This window comes from Hyaena hyaena, unplaced genomic scaffold (assembly GCF_003009895.1).
Source record: "Hyaena hyaena isolate Hyena2069 unplaced genomic scaffold, ASM300989v1 scaffold_237, whole genome shotgun sequence".
Taxonomy (NCBI): Eukaryota; Metazoa; Chordata; class Mammalia; order Carnivora; family Hyaenidae; genus Hyaena; species Hyaena hyaena.
Window position 1 is genome coordinate 2,131,608 of NW_024080874.1, and position 14,280 is coordinate 2,145,887.

Sequence of the window (14,280 nt, forward strand, 5' to 3'; positions counted from 1 at the left end):
CATTTTCTCAGCAGCCCTGGTGCCTCTGCTCCATTTTATTAAAGCAGAAAGCAATGACAATTATTTTCATAATGAACTGGCTCTTCAAATTAATGCCAATTACACTATGCAATCATGATTAAGATTATGCATTAATCAACGGTGCCAACCTACTTATTAGCCTCTTTAAATAACGATCATGAGGAATGTATGGGAAGGGAGAAAATGGAGGGGAGCCAATTGAACGGGGGAACTGCATCTAAGTGGGGCGGGGTGCTCTCCCCAGAAGCCAAGACCCAAAGCAGCCTTTCTTCCATGGGGCGGAGCTTGGATCAGAGCCCTAGCCTATCAGACCCTGAGCTTCCAATGCTCCCTTTTCTAGAGAAGCCCCCTGCACAAAACGGAAAGGGGTCAAGAGGACCCAGTAGGGAGAGGGTGGAAGAACCCTTGATGGTTTATCAATCGATGAGGTTTGGTGCCCCCTTTCCCTTCCTTCAAAAGCATGGAAAGGTAAAGTGTAGGTGATACTTCTTCTGGAGTAATGTCACCCCCATTTTAGATCAAGTCTCCCAGATGCAGAGCCTGAGGCAGGCATTAAGATGCACAAGATTAATAGAGGGGAAGAGAGCTCTTTAGGAAAATCCTGTTGGGGGATAGGCAAAGCAGGGTAGGGAAGGAGACTGGACTAGGCAAAGATACGGCCCTGGGTAAGATCTGGCCTTTGCCAGATGCAATGTGGAGGTGCTGAGGTCGGGGGGGGGGGGGCTGGCATACATGCATGCAGTTTTTCCTATCTTGAGGCAAGGGGACCACGCTTTTGAGCCCCATGTTGATGAGTCATCAGTGGCTGCAGACTGCCCCCCAGGGCCAAGGGGAGTGGTGTAACCTCCTGGGCCAGGTGGCTCCCTTCAGCTGAGAACAGTTCTCTAGAGAAAAGGGCACCCTATGAAGGGAAGATTCAAACCCTGGGTCTGCTGTGTCCAGAACCCACCCTATGAAACTCTGAACCCAAATATTTACTGCCTGGGTGTCTCAAGGCATTCAGCTTTAGGGATCACCTTGCCCTTGCATGTTCAAGTAGATAATGACACCCATGCTTGCTTCTGCTTGGGAGTGGGGGCAGGACAGCCTCTTCCAGGCTGTATCTGGAATGCTCCAGGGCTTCTCAGTGTCTCCAAATCTCTCCTGCTCCACCTTGTCTTCTCTCTCTCTCTCCCACCTCCTATACTTCCTGTCTTCTTTCTCCCCGATCCACCTGTGCTGGGCACAGCCTGCCTTTCTTCCCTTCCCCCAAAGAGCACAAGCTGGTGTCCTTTTTCTGTCATCGACTCTACTAAATATCAGGGCTCCCATCAGGGAGGGAGGCGACAGCACAGTGCAGGCTCACAGATGCCTGAGCACCAGGCATCACTGTGCTACCATGGCCCCTTCCTGCCATGAAGGATTTCACACTGGTCTCATCTGCCTTTGGCCATGAGTCGTGCTCTCCTTTCTCCCTTTCTGGCTCCACATCAGAAAGGGATGTGTCTCCTTTCTCCACATAGTCCCTTCCTCTTGGGCCTTCCCACATCCTCCCGATTCAGAACGCAACTTCACATCTTTCTTTTCTTTGCCTGGCAATTTAGTACTATCATAGTCTCCTCTTCTCCATCCAGGCCCTAAGGTCCTTTTACCTCTAAGATAAAGGCTGCCCTTCCTAGAACAGGGGATGAACTACAGCCCACTAGCCAAATCCAGCTAACCACCTGATTTTGTAAATAAAGTTTTATTGAAACACACCTGCACCTGTTTGTCTACATATTGCCTATTAGTTTCCTGTTCCAATAGAAGAGTTGAGTAGACTATCGTGCCCACAAGGCCAAAAATATTAACTACCTGATCCTTTACAGGAAAAGCTTGCCACCCCATGCCCTAAAACGTGGAAGCTTAAAATTCATTTTGTTTTTCTAAATAGCATTGTTTGTATCTTCCTTAAGAATTACCAAGAGCTAAGTTGCTCTCTCCTGCATCTAGTTACATTGTTTTCCTTCTTCCTTGCAGTACAACCCTTGGTAGTATGTACCCATTTTGCAGACAGGGAAACTGAGTCTCAGAGAGATCAAGTGTAAAGAGCTAAGGTTTGGACTGAGGCATAACTGTGACAGAGTTTAAGTTGGGAACCTTTCTACGTTTGCGTCCAACAGCTGAGCACCACGTGGATGATGGTTATTGTGTGGTTATTGTCGCCTGAGCACTCCTTGAGAGTAGGAGCCTGGTGCTGGCTTCTTTTGATGTCCTGGGACCCAGTGACAGGTTGGCATGTGGTAGAGATTGGGGGGTGTTCATGGAACTGAACTGCATAGCGCCTAGGCTGTGGTCTCAGTGCCTGACATGTGTCACCACCCTTGTGAGATACCAGCCTCTCTTCTTTCCTCCCCCTACCAAGATGTGAGAGGCCGGGAAAGTATGAAGCCCTAGGAAATGGCTCCTTGTCCTGTGACCTTTGACTCTCATTTGGAATGGGGATCTATAATGACCAGACTTCTTCCCCGGCTCTCTTTGGTACACTTTTTACAATTTTTTTGTAAATTTTTTTACAAAAACTTAAAAAAAATTTTTTTTAATGTTTTCTTTATTTCTGAGAGAGAGAGAGAGAGAGAGAGAGAGACAGCATGAGCGGGGGAGGATCAGAGAGAGAGGGAGACACAGAGAGAGAGAGAGCTGGCTGTCAGCACAGAGCCTGACACAGGGCTCGAACCCATGAACCATGAGATCATCACCTGAGCCAAAGTGGGATGCTTAACTGACTGAGCCACCCAGGCGCCCTGAAAATTTTTACATTTTAAAATACAAAAGAGAATGCATATTTATTGTAAATAACCTAGAAGAATCAAAATAGGAGCAAGTGAAAAGTATCTGTAAACCCCTTCTGTGCAGAGAAGCTCATTGATCAAATGTTGGTATAAATCTTTCCAGTCTTTTTTCTATAAATATAGATAATGTGCTTTTAGTTTGATAAATAGATTTCAAACTGTAATATAATTTTGTTGCTTTGATGGGGTGGGGGAGGGAAGAACAAGCATTTTCTGTATCATTAAGTATTCCTTAAGAGCATTCTTTTAAAGCTTTTTCCTTATTACCAAAGCCCTTGCTTGGTGCAGAGGACTTGGGGAAAAAAGCACTAAGCAGAAGCAATCCATTATCTTTTTACTTTCTAGAAAGAACCTCTGTTAACATTTTGGTGTATGCCCTTCTGGTATGTCCTTTTTGATTTTAATTGGAATGCATTAAATTTATAAATTAATTTGAGGAGAACTGACATCTTTACAATATTGAGCCTTCTCTTCCAGGAGAAAGTTATGCCTCTCCATTTATTCAAGTCTTCTTTTATGTCCCCCAGTAAAGTTTTGTAGTTTCCTTGGTATAAGAATTGCACATTTATTGTAAAGTATTTTATTTTCTTATTGTTGCCTTTGTGAATAAGGTCTCTCTTTTTCCTTATAATTCCTCACTGTTTATTGCTGATATACAGGAAGGCTATATGTTTTCTCTATATTTGTATGCTGGCTCCTTGATGAGCTGTTTAGTTTCCATCTAATTCTCTTGAGTTTTTAAGAGAACAGTAATAAGCATCTGCAAACACTATTGTGTCTCTCTTGTGATTGCACTACCATGATTTGTTAATTTTGTCTTAGTTATACAAGGATTTTAAAGAATATCTTCTTATGGAAGATGTCTGTCATATCCACTTGTGGGCATATAATGAATCCCTGTGCACCCACCACCTGGCCCCAGTGATCAGCAACTCATCACCTTTATGCCCCATTTTTACCCTTTTCACACTCACCCTTTCCCTATTATTTTGAAGCAAATCCTTGGCACTGTATCATGCCGTCCTATACCCTGACTCTTTTTTTAATGTTTATTTATTTGTCTTGAGAAAGAGAGAGCAAGCAAGAGCAGGGGAAGGAGAGAGACAGTCCAAGCAGTCTCCACACTCAGCACAGAGCCTCAGGTGGGGCCCGATCTCACAACATTTGAGATTATGACCAGAGTCGAAATCAAGAGTCGGATGCTTAACTGAATGAACCGCTCAGGCGCCCCTACCCTGACTCTTAATGCCTGCAAGTTGTTCTTCCATATGGGTGACTTTTAATGTATTTCCTACTTTGGGACATTAAATTGCTTCTATCTTTTTCAATATTATGTCAAGAGTATCCATATAGATCAATGTGTGTATGTATTTCTAACGTATTCTAAATTTATATCCCCAGAGATGCTAAATCCCCAACATTAAATTAAAATCCCTAGAATTACCAGATCATATGGTATTTTGATCATTTATTTTCCTTGAAACACATACACACAGTCACATGATGGCTTTTCCGATTAGAAATAGAACACATGTTCACTGCAGAACTTTTGGAAAATACAGAAAAACACAAGGAAGGAAATTAAAGTCACCCGTAATCTTGTCACTCAGAGAGAACCCCTCTTGACATTTTGGGGCGCAGTTCTTCTCCTCATGTTTTATGCGTGGGCCCAACATGTTTATGCACACCCATGCACACTCACACGCGTGCATACTACGTGTTACAGGTTGTAAGCCTGCTGGAGGGCTGAGGTGGGGGTGCCAATTTATTTGTCCTCTTTTTAAAATACTCACTTTATTTTTTAAATATAACTTATTGTCAGATTGGCTTACAACACCCAGTGCTCATCCCAACAAGTGCCCTCTTCCATGCCCATCACCCACTTTCCCCACTCCCCCACCCCCATCAGCCCTCAGTTTGTTCTCTGTATTTAAGGGTCTCTTGTGGTATGCTTCCCTCCCTGTCTGTTTGTAACTATTTTTTCCCCTTCCCCTCCCCCATGGTCCTCTGTTAAGTTTCTCAGGATCTACCTTTGAGTGAAAACATATGGTATCTGTCCTTCTCTGCCTGACATATTTCACTGAGCATAATACCTTCCAGTTCCATCCACATTGCTGCAAATGGCCAGTTTTTATTCTTTCTCATTGCCATGTAGTATTCCATTGAATATAGAGACCACATCTTCTTGATCCGTTTGTCAGTTGATGGACATTTAGGCTCTTTCCATAATTTGGCTATTGTTGAGAGTGCTGCTATAAACATTGGGGTACATGTGCCCCTATGCATCAGCACTCCTGTGTCCCTTGGGTAAATTCCTAGTAGTGTTATTTCTGGGTCATAGGGGAGTTCTATTTTTAATTTTTTGAGGAACCTCCACACTGTATTTCAGAGCGGCTGCACCAGTTTGCACTCCCAGCAACAGTGCGAGAGGGTTCCCCTTTCTTCATCTCACCAGCATCTATAGTCTCCTGATTTGCTCATTTTAGCCCCTCTGTCCAAAGTGAGGCGGTATCTCAGTGTGGCTTTGATTTATATTTCCCTGATGATGAGTGACACTGAGGATCTTTTCATTAAATGCTCACTTAAACTTTTTTTAAATTTTATTTATTTTTGAGAGAGAGAAACAGTGTGAGCAGGAGAGGCGCAGAGGGAGAGAGGGAGACACAGAATCGGAAGCAGGCTCCAGGCTCTGAGCTGTCAGCACAGAGTGAACTCACGAACTGTGAGATCATGACATGAACTAAAGTTGGATGCTTAACCAACTGAGCCCCTCAGCATCCTTTAAACACACTCACTTAAAAAATTGTTTTTCCAGGAGCCCCTGGCAGGCTCAGTCGGTTAAGCTCAGGCTTCAACTTTGAGTCAGGTCATGATCTCACGGCTCATGTGCTGGAGCCCTGGGTGGGACTCTGTGCCTAATAGCTCAGAGCCTGGAGCCTACTTCGGGTTCTGCGTCTCTCTGTGTGTGCCCCTCCCCTACTAGTGTGCGCTCTCTCTCTCTCTCCCCACTTTCTCTCTCAAAATAAACATTAAAAAAGTTTTCTAACTTTTTAAAATGATGGAAATAACTCAAATACCCATCAGCTGGTGCTGAGTGGGTGAAGAAAATGTGGCACATGCGTAGAAAGTGATATTATTTAACAGTCAGAAGGGGTGAGGTACTGATGGATACAACATGGATAAGGATCAGAAATATATTAAGTGAAAGAAGCCAGATGCTGAAGACCACCTATGGCATGATTCCATTTACAGGAAATGTCCAGAAAAGATAAACCTTTAGAGACAGAAAGTAAATGAGTGCTTGCCTGGGGCTGGGAGGTGGAAACTATGATTGACTGTAAATGGGCACAAGAGATCTAACTGCAGTGATAGGAATGTTCAGGATTGTGAGGGTAGCCACACAAATCAGTACATTTACTAAAAACCATCGTACGCTTAATACAAGGTGCATTTCATGGAATTGCTCAACGTAAATCACACCTTGATGAAGTTGAATTTTTTTAAAGGAACAAAGAAAGAAAACATAAAAACTTCATTTGGAAAATAAAGAAAAGCACAAGGAACAACATAAAAAAATCTACCTCGTGGGACTGTTCACCTGCACTGTTTTGAAATGTCTCCAATTATTCTGTCTATGGTAGAAATTCCTCCTCATCTTCCTTCTATTCTTCCTCTTCTGACATAGAATCACATTGCACCTTGGACTTTATAACCTTTGCTTTTCACTTAAAAGTATGCCATAGGTAGTTCCCAAATCATTAAATTTTTGCTCTGACATGGAAACATAAAGCTTATTGGGGCTTATTGACTCTGTGTTGGATGTCTATGGATGCCCCTCCCGATCCCCAGTGGTGTGTCCCTTGTTGTTGTCGAAGTCAATTCCTAGAAACCAAAGAAACTGAGTCAAAGGGAAGTATTGAGTCAAAGACCTGAGCATTTTTTAAGGCTTTTGGTATTTTCTGGTAGCCAATGGGAAACGAGGTGTACCAGTTTTCACTTCCACCAAGAGTTAAGCAGGTGTCTGTTTCTATTTCTGAGAGAGACAGAGACAGACAGTGTGAGCAGGGGAGAGTCAGAGAGAGAGAGGGAGACACAGAATCCGAAACAGGCTCCAGGCTCTGAGCTAGCTGTCAGCACAGAGCCCGATGTGGGGCTCGAACCCACGAACCGTGAGATCATGCCCTGAGCCAAAGTCGGATGCTTAACCGACTGAGCCACCCAGGCTCCCCAAGCAGGTGTCTGCTTCTAAACACACTCAGCAAGGGGCGCCTGGATGGCTCAGTCAGTTAAGTGTCAGACTTCGGCTCAGGTCATGATCTCACAGTTTGTGGGTTCGAGCCCTGCATCAGCTCTTTGCTGACAGCTGAGAGCCTGCCTGTTTCAGATTCTCTCTCTCTCTCTCTCTCTCTCTCCTCCTCCTCCTCCTCCTCCTCCTCCTCCCCCACTGTGCTCTGTCTCTCTCGGTCTCAAAAGTAAACTATAAAAAAATAATAAACATGCTCAGCAAAGCTGGGTGTTATAATTTGTTTTATGTTTGCCCATGGGACAGGCTAAACATGGTATCTCATTGATGGTTGAAATGGAGTTTATTTGATTTTTAGGGAGGATACACATTTTTCAAATACGTTAACAGCTCTTTGTAGTATTTAAAATTTTTTAAATGTTTGTTTTTGAGAGAGGGAGAGAGACAAAGCATGAGTTGGGGAGGGGCAGAGAGAGAGAGAGAGAGAGAGAGAGAGGATCTGAAGCAGACTCCAGGCTCTGAGCTTTCAGCACAGAGCCCAATGCAGGGGTCAAACTCACAGACTGCGAGATCATGACCTCACCTGAAGTCAGATGCTCAACCAACTGAGCCACCCAGGCTCCCCTGTGTTACTTTTTTTTCTTTAGGGAAATATCCTTTGCATATTTCTCTATTGAAGTATTTGGGTTTTTTTTCAGTAACTTTATTTTATAAAATAAGATCATCAACTTTTATATGGACAAAGAAGTTACAAATATTTTCCCAAGTTTGATGTATGGTAGTTTTGATAGATTATTGTTTGATATATATTATTTCTGTGGAGTTATTCATGTTTCTTCTATGGTTTCTGACATTATTGTAATGCCTGAAAAGGCCCCCTCCACCTCAATATTGTATAACATTCACCTATATTTTCTTTTTTGGTACTTTTATACTGTCTTCTTTCCTCTTTCCTTCCCTTACTTTCATGCTATTTAATCTTTAATCCACTTGGAACTTATTTTGATATATGGCTTAAGATTGGAATCTAACTTAAATTTCTCCCAAATAATTGAATAATTGTCTCAGCACAATTAATGAATAATTTATATTTTACCCACTGATTGGAAATGGCCACCTTTGTCATGTCTTAAATACTTATCTCTACTCACATCTCTTTCTGGAGGCTTTTTATCTCATTCCGTTGAGATACTGTCTGTATTTTCACATGCCACTGGGACATGTTTTTAATTATTTTGGCTTTTATGATCTGTTTTAAATCTGGCAGTGCAGATCATCTCTCATCTCTTCAGGCTGTTATCTCCTGGTTAGTCTTCCAGATGCATTTGAGAGTCATCTTGTCAAGTAAAAGAAAAACCCTCCTATGATTCTGATAGGAATTGCATTAAGTTAACGGAAACATTAATTTGGAATAAACTGACACCTCTATTCTTGGGCCCAACTATCCTGAAGCGGGACACGCTTTGTCATTTAAACCTGCTATTACATATTCATACTGTAGTGTTGTTGTCATTTTTAGTACTGAAATTGCATGCTTCTTATTTGCTTTATTATTAGTTATTTGATATTTTTGTTGATATGTTATAAAGGAGATCTTTTGCCATTAGGTTTTCTTACTGGTTGATGCTGATATAAAGAAACGGTATTAATTTATGCTAACTGATCACCTAAGTCGACTCTCCTGCTAGTTCTTAACTAGTTTTTGTGTTTGGGGATTAAGGGTTTGTAGGAAGTCATTTATATCATTGGCAAGAATTTTTCTTTTCTTTTCAAGAGGTGTGCCTCTAAATTCTTTTTCTTTCTTATTTTGTTGGCTAATGATGTGGCGTGAATCTTTACCCCTTCTTTATTTCTTTAATGAGAATGTCTCCAGTGTTTACCATTAGTGTGATATTGAAGGCAGATTTGAGCTAAAGATGTTTCAAGGCAGCGACTTTTCTGGCGCTAGTTTATTAAGCATTCTTAACAGCAGTATATATTGGATTTTATCAAATGCTTTCCTGCATCTTGTGAGTTGATTGTGTGTTATTTTTTTCCCTTTGAACTATTGATGTAATGGAATGATATTCATAGATTGCTTTATGTTGAACCACTCTTTCTTTATATTGAATATAACTCTACTTGATCATGTTATCCTTGTCATATTCTAATAGATTCTACTTGCCAGCACTCTATTGAAAATTTTCATAGCAATATTACTAAGTTGGTCATTTTATTTGGCTCTGTGTGGCACTCTCTGTTGTCAGTCTCTGTTCCTGGCTGATTGAACTAGGAGGATCCTCATATTTTGTATGCTGTAGCACAATTTCTATGTATAGGAATTATCTAGGATATTGTTGAGCAAATTTTTAGGGAAAAATCTTGTCCATAAAACCTTCTGAGCCAGCATCTTTGTTAGCATGTCCCTGCTTCCCCAGCACACATGATTTTACCCATCTCTTGCAGGAGGAATCTTTGAGTATGCAGATGGCCCCAATGCCCAGGTCATGAATGCTGAGGAGCATGCCTTTCGATTTTCTGCCAACATCATCAACAGGAACAGGACTCTGCTGCCCAACACAACCTTGACCTATGATATCCAGAGGATTCACTTTCATGACAGCTTCGAGGCCACCAAAAAGGGTGAGTATGCAGCCTTGACTGTTCTTGGTCTCTTCCAGGAGTAGAGAGAGGAGCACGTTTGCTGTCCAGGGTCCTGAAAATGGGCCTGAGCTCTTGGTGGGCTTGAAGCTTAGAGCCTATTCTGTCTGGGTTGGGGACCTGCCTCATTCCCAGTCCACCTTTGGCTGTGTCATCCCCCAGGTTGTCCAGCAGGAATTTCAAGGCCACTGGAAGGTGCCGTGAGGGAGTGAGGGGCTACGGGAGCAGGTGGAGGATGAGGGGTGTGGGTCTGAGATGGGACTGGAGAGGTAGCAATGAGCAGGTCAGGTCAGATCCCCAACATCTTTGAACCAAAGCCGGCATTTTCATTTTTTTTTTTGATGGAAATACCACCCAGAATATCAATAGTTAAAATACATATAAAACAGATAATGTACAAGTTCAAACATGCAACATTTACTTGGCATAAAAAGACCTCCTGAATGATTTGACTCCAGAGGCTATGGGTAACACTTCAAGTTAGACATTCAGTACATTTCCATGTTTAGTTTTAGCTGCACAATAACAAGAAAAGTATAAGTCATAAAAATAAGTCTTAGTAAGTCCAGTCGAACAGTTTCCCCACACCTGAGTTTTAAGAAATAAAACAAATGTTGGGTTGCATCCTTCTTATTAGTGACACAACTCACAATAAACTCCCGTAACTGCACAGAAAAGATTGGAGAACTTTATCCTAAGATTGTCAGGGGCAAAAACAAAAACAAGGAAATTTGTCAATACCTGAATGAGCTAACAGTTTCCACTGTACCATATAGCACATTTGAGTATACACATATGCTCTTTTGTTACTATTTTAAAAATATAGTTTATACTCACCCACTCACACACACATATTTAACTGAAATTAACTTAAGAGCCTCAAATAACTCTAGAAATAGCTTCCGTATATCCCTAGATTCCCAAGGAACTCCATTTATAAAATTTCAGGCCTAAAGAATATCATTCCCCAGAAAGACAAGGTCATCATAGCCCCTTTCTTTTATTCTTCAAGGCCATTATCACAATTCATAGCTAAATAGTGGTGTGTGCTTGTTGTCATTTCCCTTCTCTCCAACACTACTGAAAGGAAGGCTGTCTCTTGTTAGCTGATGTAGCCCTAGCACCTAAAAGACTGGTGTATAGTAAGTGCTCAGTGAAATCATTATTGAGGGAATCAGTCAATGAAAGATGTGAGAATGGGGCATAGAAGTCTGAGCATCATTGCTCAGGACCCCTGTCAGCTAAGCTTAGGGGCAGCGTCATTTGTGTATCTTGGGAAGATCCTCTTGGTCTTCCTCAAGGGTTCCCAGTAGCTAATCATGGTCTCCTGGGCTCCCAAGAGCACCTGCCAAGGTGCTTCCTGATGCTGCTTCTGTTTTCCAAAGCCCTACTGTTGGTAGGCATCTTAGCATAGAAAGACAGTGTAGCATGAGCTTGGAGCCAGAACGCCTAGCCTTGTACCTTGTCCATTCTGATAGTAGCTATGACCTGGAACAAAATACTCTGTGCCTCACTTTTCTCGTCTACAAAATGGACACACTTCTGTGAAGTGCCTAGAACAGCGTCTGGCACGTATGAAGTCCCATTTTGGACTTTGCTCATATTACATTGGCTGTCTTCCCCTCTGCCCACTGAGTTACCAGGTTAAGGGGCCTCACACCTACAAGCACTTTCTCCACTGCTGGCCCTGTCCCGCCTCCCTGCTCCTCCGTGCCTCGTGAGCTGAAGGGCACAGGGTACCTGACATTGAGCACGATATCCCTGACATTTTTGACCCCACTGACTTGAGTCTCGGAGCCAACTTGCAGACAGACTACAAGAACCCCATGCTGTTAGTCTCGAAGAGTGGTTCTCTGCCCATCACCCTTCTCCCTGTGCTCATAGCCCCTCCCCCCACCCACCCGAGCCCTCCCAGCTCTCTCTCCGCATGCCCTGTGGCCAACACTGTGCAGTCAGAGATCCACCTTCCTACTGAGAGCTCCTGCTGGCATCCTCTGCCTGGCCTCATCCAGCTAGAAAGTGACTGAACTCAACCAAAACTGCTCGGTGAAAAGGTGAGGATGTAGAACAAACGCCTGGAATCAGAACAGAGTTTCACGTGGGCACAGTGACCCCAAAGGGCTAGGCTGGGTATTCTGTTCATTTTTTTCTAAAAATCCCTAAAATAAGATGACAACTCTTTAGTAGCACACTTGTGAGTCAGCATAGGGACCTTCCCCAGCCAGCACTGAGCCCAGGGCAGAACTCTGGAACCTTCTGAGGCACTTCCTCCAGAAGGAACTTGGAGTCCCATACTATGTGGAACTGCCGAGTGGTGGGTGACAAGACCCGAGACAGAACCACCCAGCTCTGGAAGTCCAGTCAGACTGATCCAAAGGACCAAAGTCACACACACCCCCCCCATCCCCCACCGCATGCTTTGTTTGCTTGAAACCCTGAATGGTGTGTTCTGCTTTTCTTCCCCCAAATCATCAGAGCCCAAGGGTCCTGTCCAGGCTAGCCCAAATGTGACTTCCCAGCCACACTTGTGCCATTTGCTCCCTCAGCCTCTGAGCTCCAGCCCTACCTGCTATCCTCTATGTGCCATGCTTCCTCCCACCTCAGGGCTTTTGCACATGCTGTTCTTTTTGCTTGTAATGCCTTTTCCCTGTCCCACCTCTGCCCTGCCATTTGTCTAGGTCCTCGGGGGAGCCTTCCCCAAGTCCTCAGACAAGGTCAAGTCTTCACCTCATAAAGCTCTGGACTTTCTTTCACCACCCTGATCCATGGTTATGTGTGTGTGTGTGTGTGTGTGTGTGTGTGTGTGTGTGTGTGTGACTATGTGATTATTGTCCGTGTCCTCTGCTAAATGACACACCTTTTTGCCTTTTCGCTGCTGTACTAAAGAACCATTGCTGTGATAGACTGTTTAGCCTGTTTTTGAACTCTACATAAATAGAATACCAGTGTGTGCTTCCTAACAGTCTGTACAACATACCTGTGAGATTCATCTGGGTTCTTGAATATAACAGTGGTCTCTTCTTCATTGTTGTATAGCGTTCCATTATACAAATATGCCACAATTTTCAAAAACTCGAATTTATTGTTGGACGTTCAAGTCACTTCCATTTGGGGTCCCTGGAGTACTGCTGCTAGGAACATTCCAGTAGATGTCTTTGGGCACAGAAAGGTGCACATTGGTGGGCAGACACCCAGGAGTTAGAAGTATGAGGGCCCAGGATGTCATGTGTTCAGCCAGACAGCTTTCCAAGTTACACTCCCCACCCCCTTGGGCATCAGATGGCAGTGGCAATCCATCCACGTCATCACAAACACTACGGGTGAAGTCAGTCTTGTTTCTGGCCGTTCATGTGCTGGATATCTCATCATGGTCATACTTTGTATTTCCCTGGAGACCAGAGATGGTGAGCACCTTTGCATATGCTAAAGGAGCATTTGAAGTTTCTCTTCCCTGGAGTGGTTTTTGAGCCTTTCAACCACTTTTCAAATGGGGTTGCTTGTCATTTTCTTATTGACTTGTAGGAGTCTTTTATATATGGTGGGTAGGAGTCCTTTGTGGGACTTCCGCATTGCATAGATCTGCTGCAAATGAGCTTACCTTTCCACTGTCTTTTGAGGAACAAAGTTCTTAATTTGAAGACGTCTGATTTATCCATATTTTCTTTACAGTTAATGTCTTTGTGTTCTATATTTGTCTATCCTAAAGTTATGACGATTTTCTTCTATGTTCTAGAAACTCTGTTGTTTTGTCTTTCATAGTTGGCTCCGTGGTCTGTCTTACATCATTTTCCGTGTATGGTGGGAGGTAGGGGTTGAGGTTTATTTTTTCTATGCAGCATTGGAGGGAGTGAAAACTGGTGGAGCTTCTTGGGGAGCTGTTTGGAAGCATTCCTGGCCACTTTGTGATAAGAGCACAACGTGGGAAGTAAAGGTCCGTTGATGGGAGAATGGACAGATTGGAGGATAGTCATACAATAGAATTTGAATTAGCAGTAAAACAAAAACAAAAACAAACACCAAACCATTTCTTCCTTCATGAAACATCACAGATGAGCCCTGCAGACATAATGTTGAGTGAATGGACAGAGGTCACCTCTGGGGGAGGGAGGAGTGTGAATGGGTGTCTTGTAAGAGGAAGAGATAACCTTAGGTGTTGGGAATGTTTTACATTTTGATCCAGGAAGTAGTTATGGCAGAGTTATATGTAAAATTTCGTAAGAGTCTGTGCTTGTAGTCTACACTTGGCTTTTTTGTGTCATATCTCAATAAAAATATTTTTGAAGAGGATCCTCTCTGCCATCACTTCCCCTTGACATCCCTCTGATAATACACCTAAGACGGTCGAACCCACCACTGTCTGACCCTGGGGGTGTCTCTGCCCTTGGACCGTGCCCCCTTTAGGCACGCCTCATCCCTCGGCGAGCCCCTCATTCCAGTGATCTTTATTTTTTCTTTTGATCTTTGGTTTTCAAAAATGTATTCCTTGGGAGCATCATTAAGACTCTTCTGGGGGATGGCCTTGGCCTTCATTTTGATCAACCCATTGATAATGACAAATTCTGCCAT

General features: G+C 43.2%; 1 protein-coding gene across 1 annotated transcript in view; it reads left to right on the top strand.

Annotated features, from left to right (window-relative positions):
• The window catches only part of GRIK3 (glutamate ionotropic receptor kainate type subunit 3), a 222,237-nt gene that overhangs the window by 127,051 nt on the left and 80,906 nt on the right, over positions 1-14,280 (top strand). Inside the window, exon 2 of the mRNA XM_039244493.1 lies at positions 9,520-9,696. Coding sequence (XP_039100424.1) covers positions 9,520-9,696 — 177 coding nt within the window. The remainder of the gene's footprint in view (positions 1-9,519; positions 9,697-14,280) is intronic.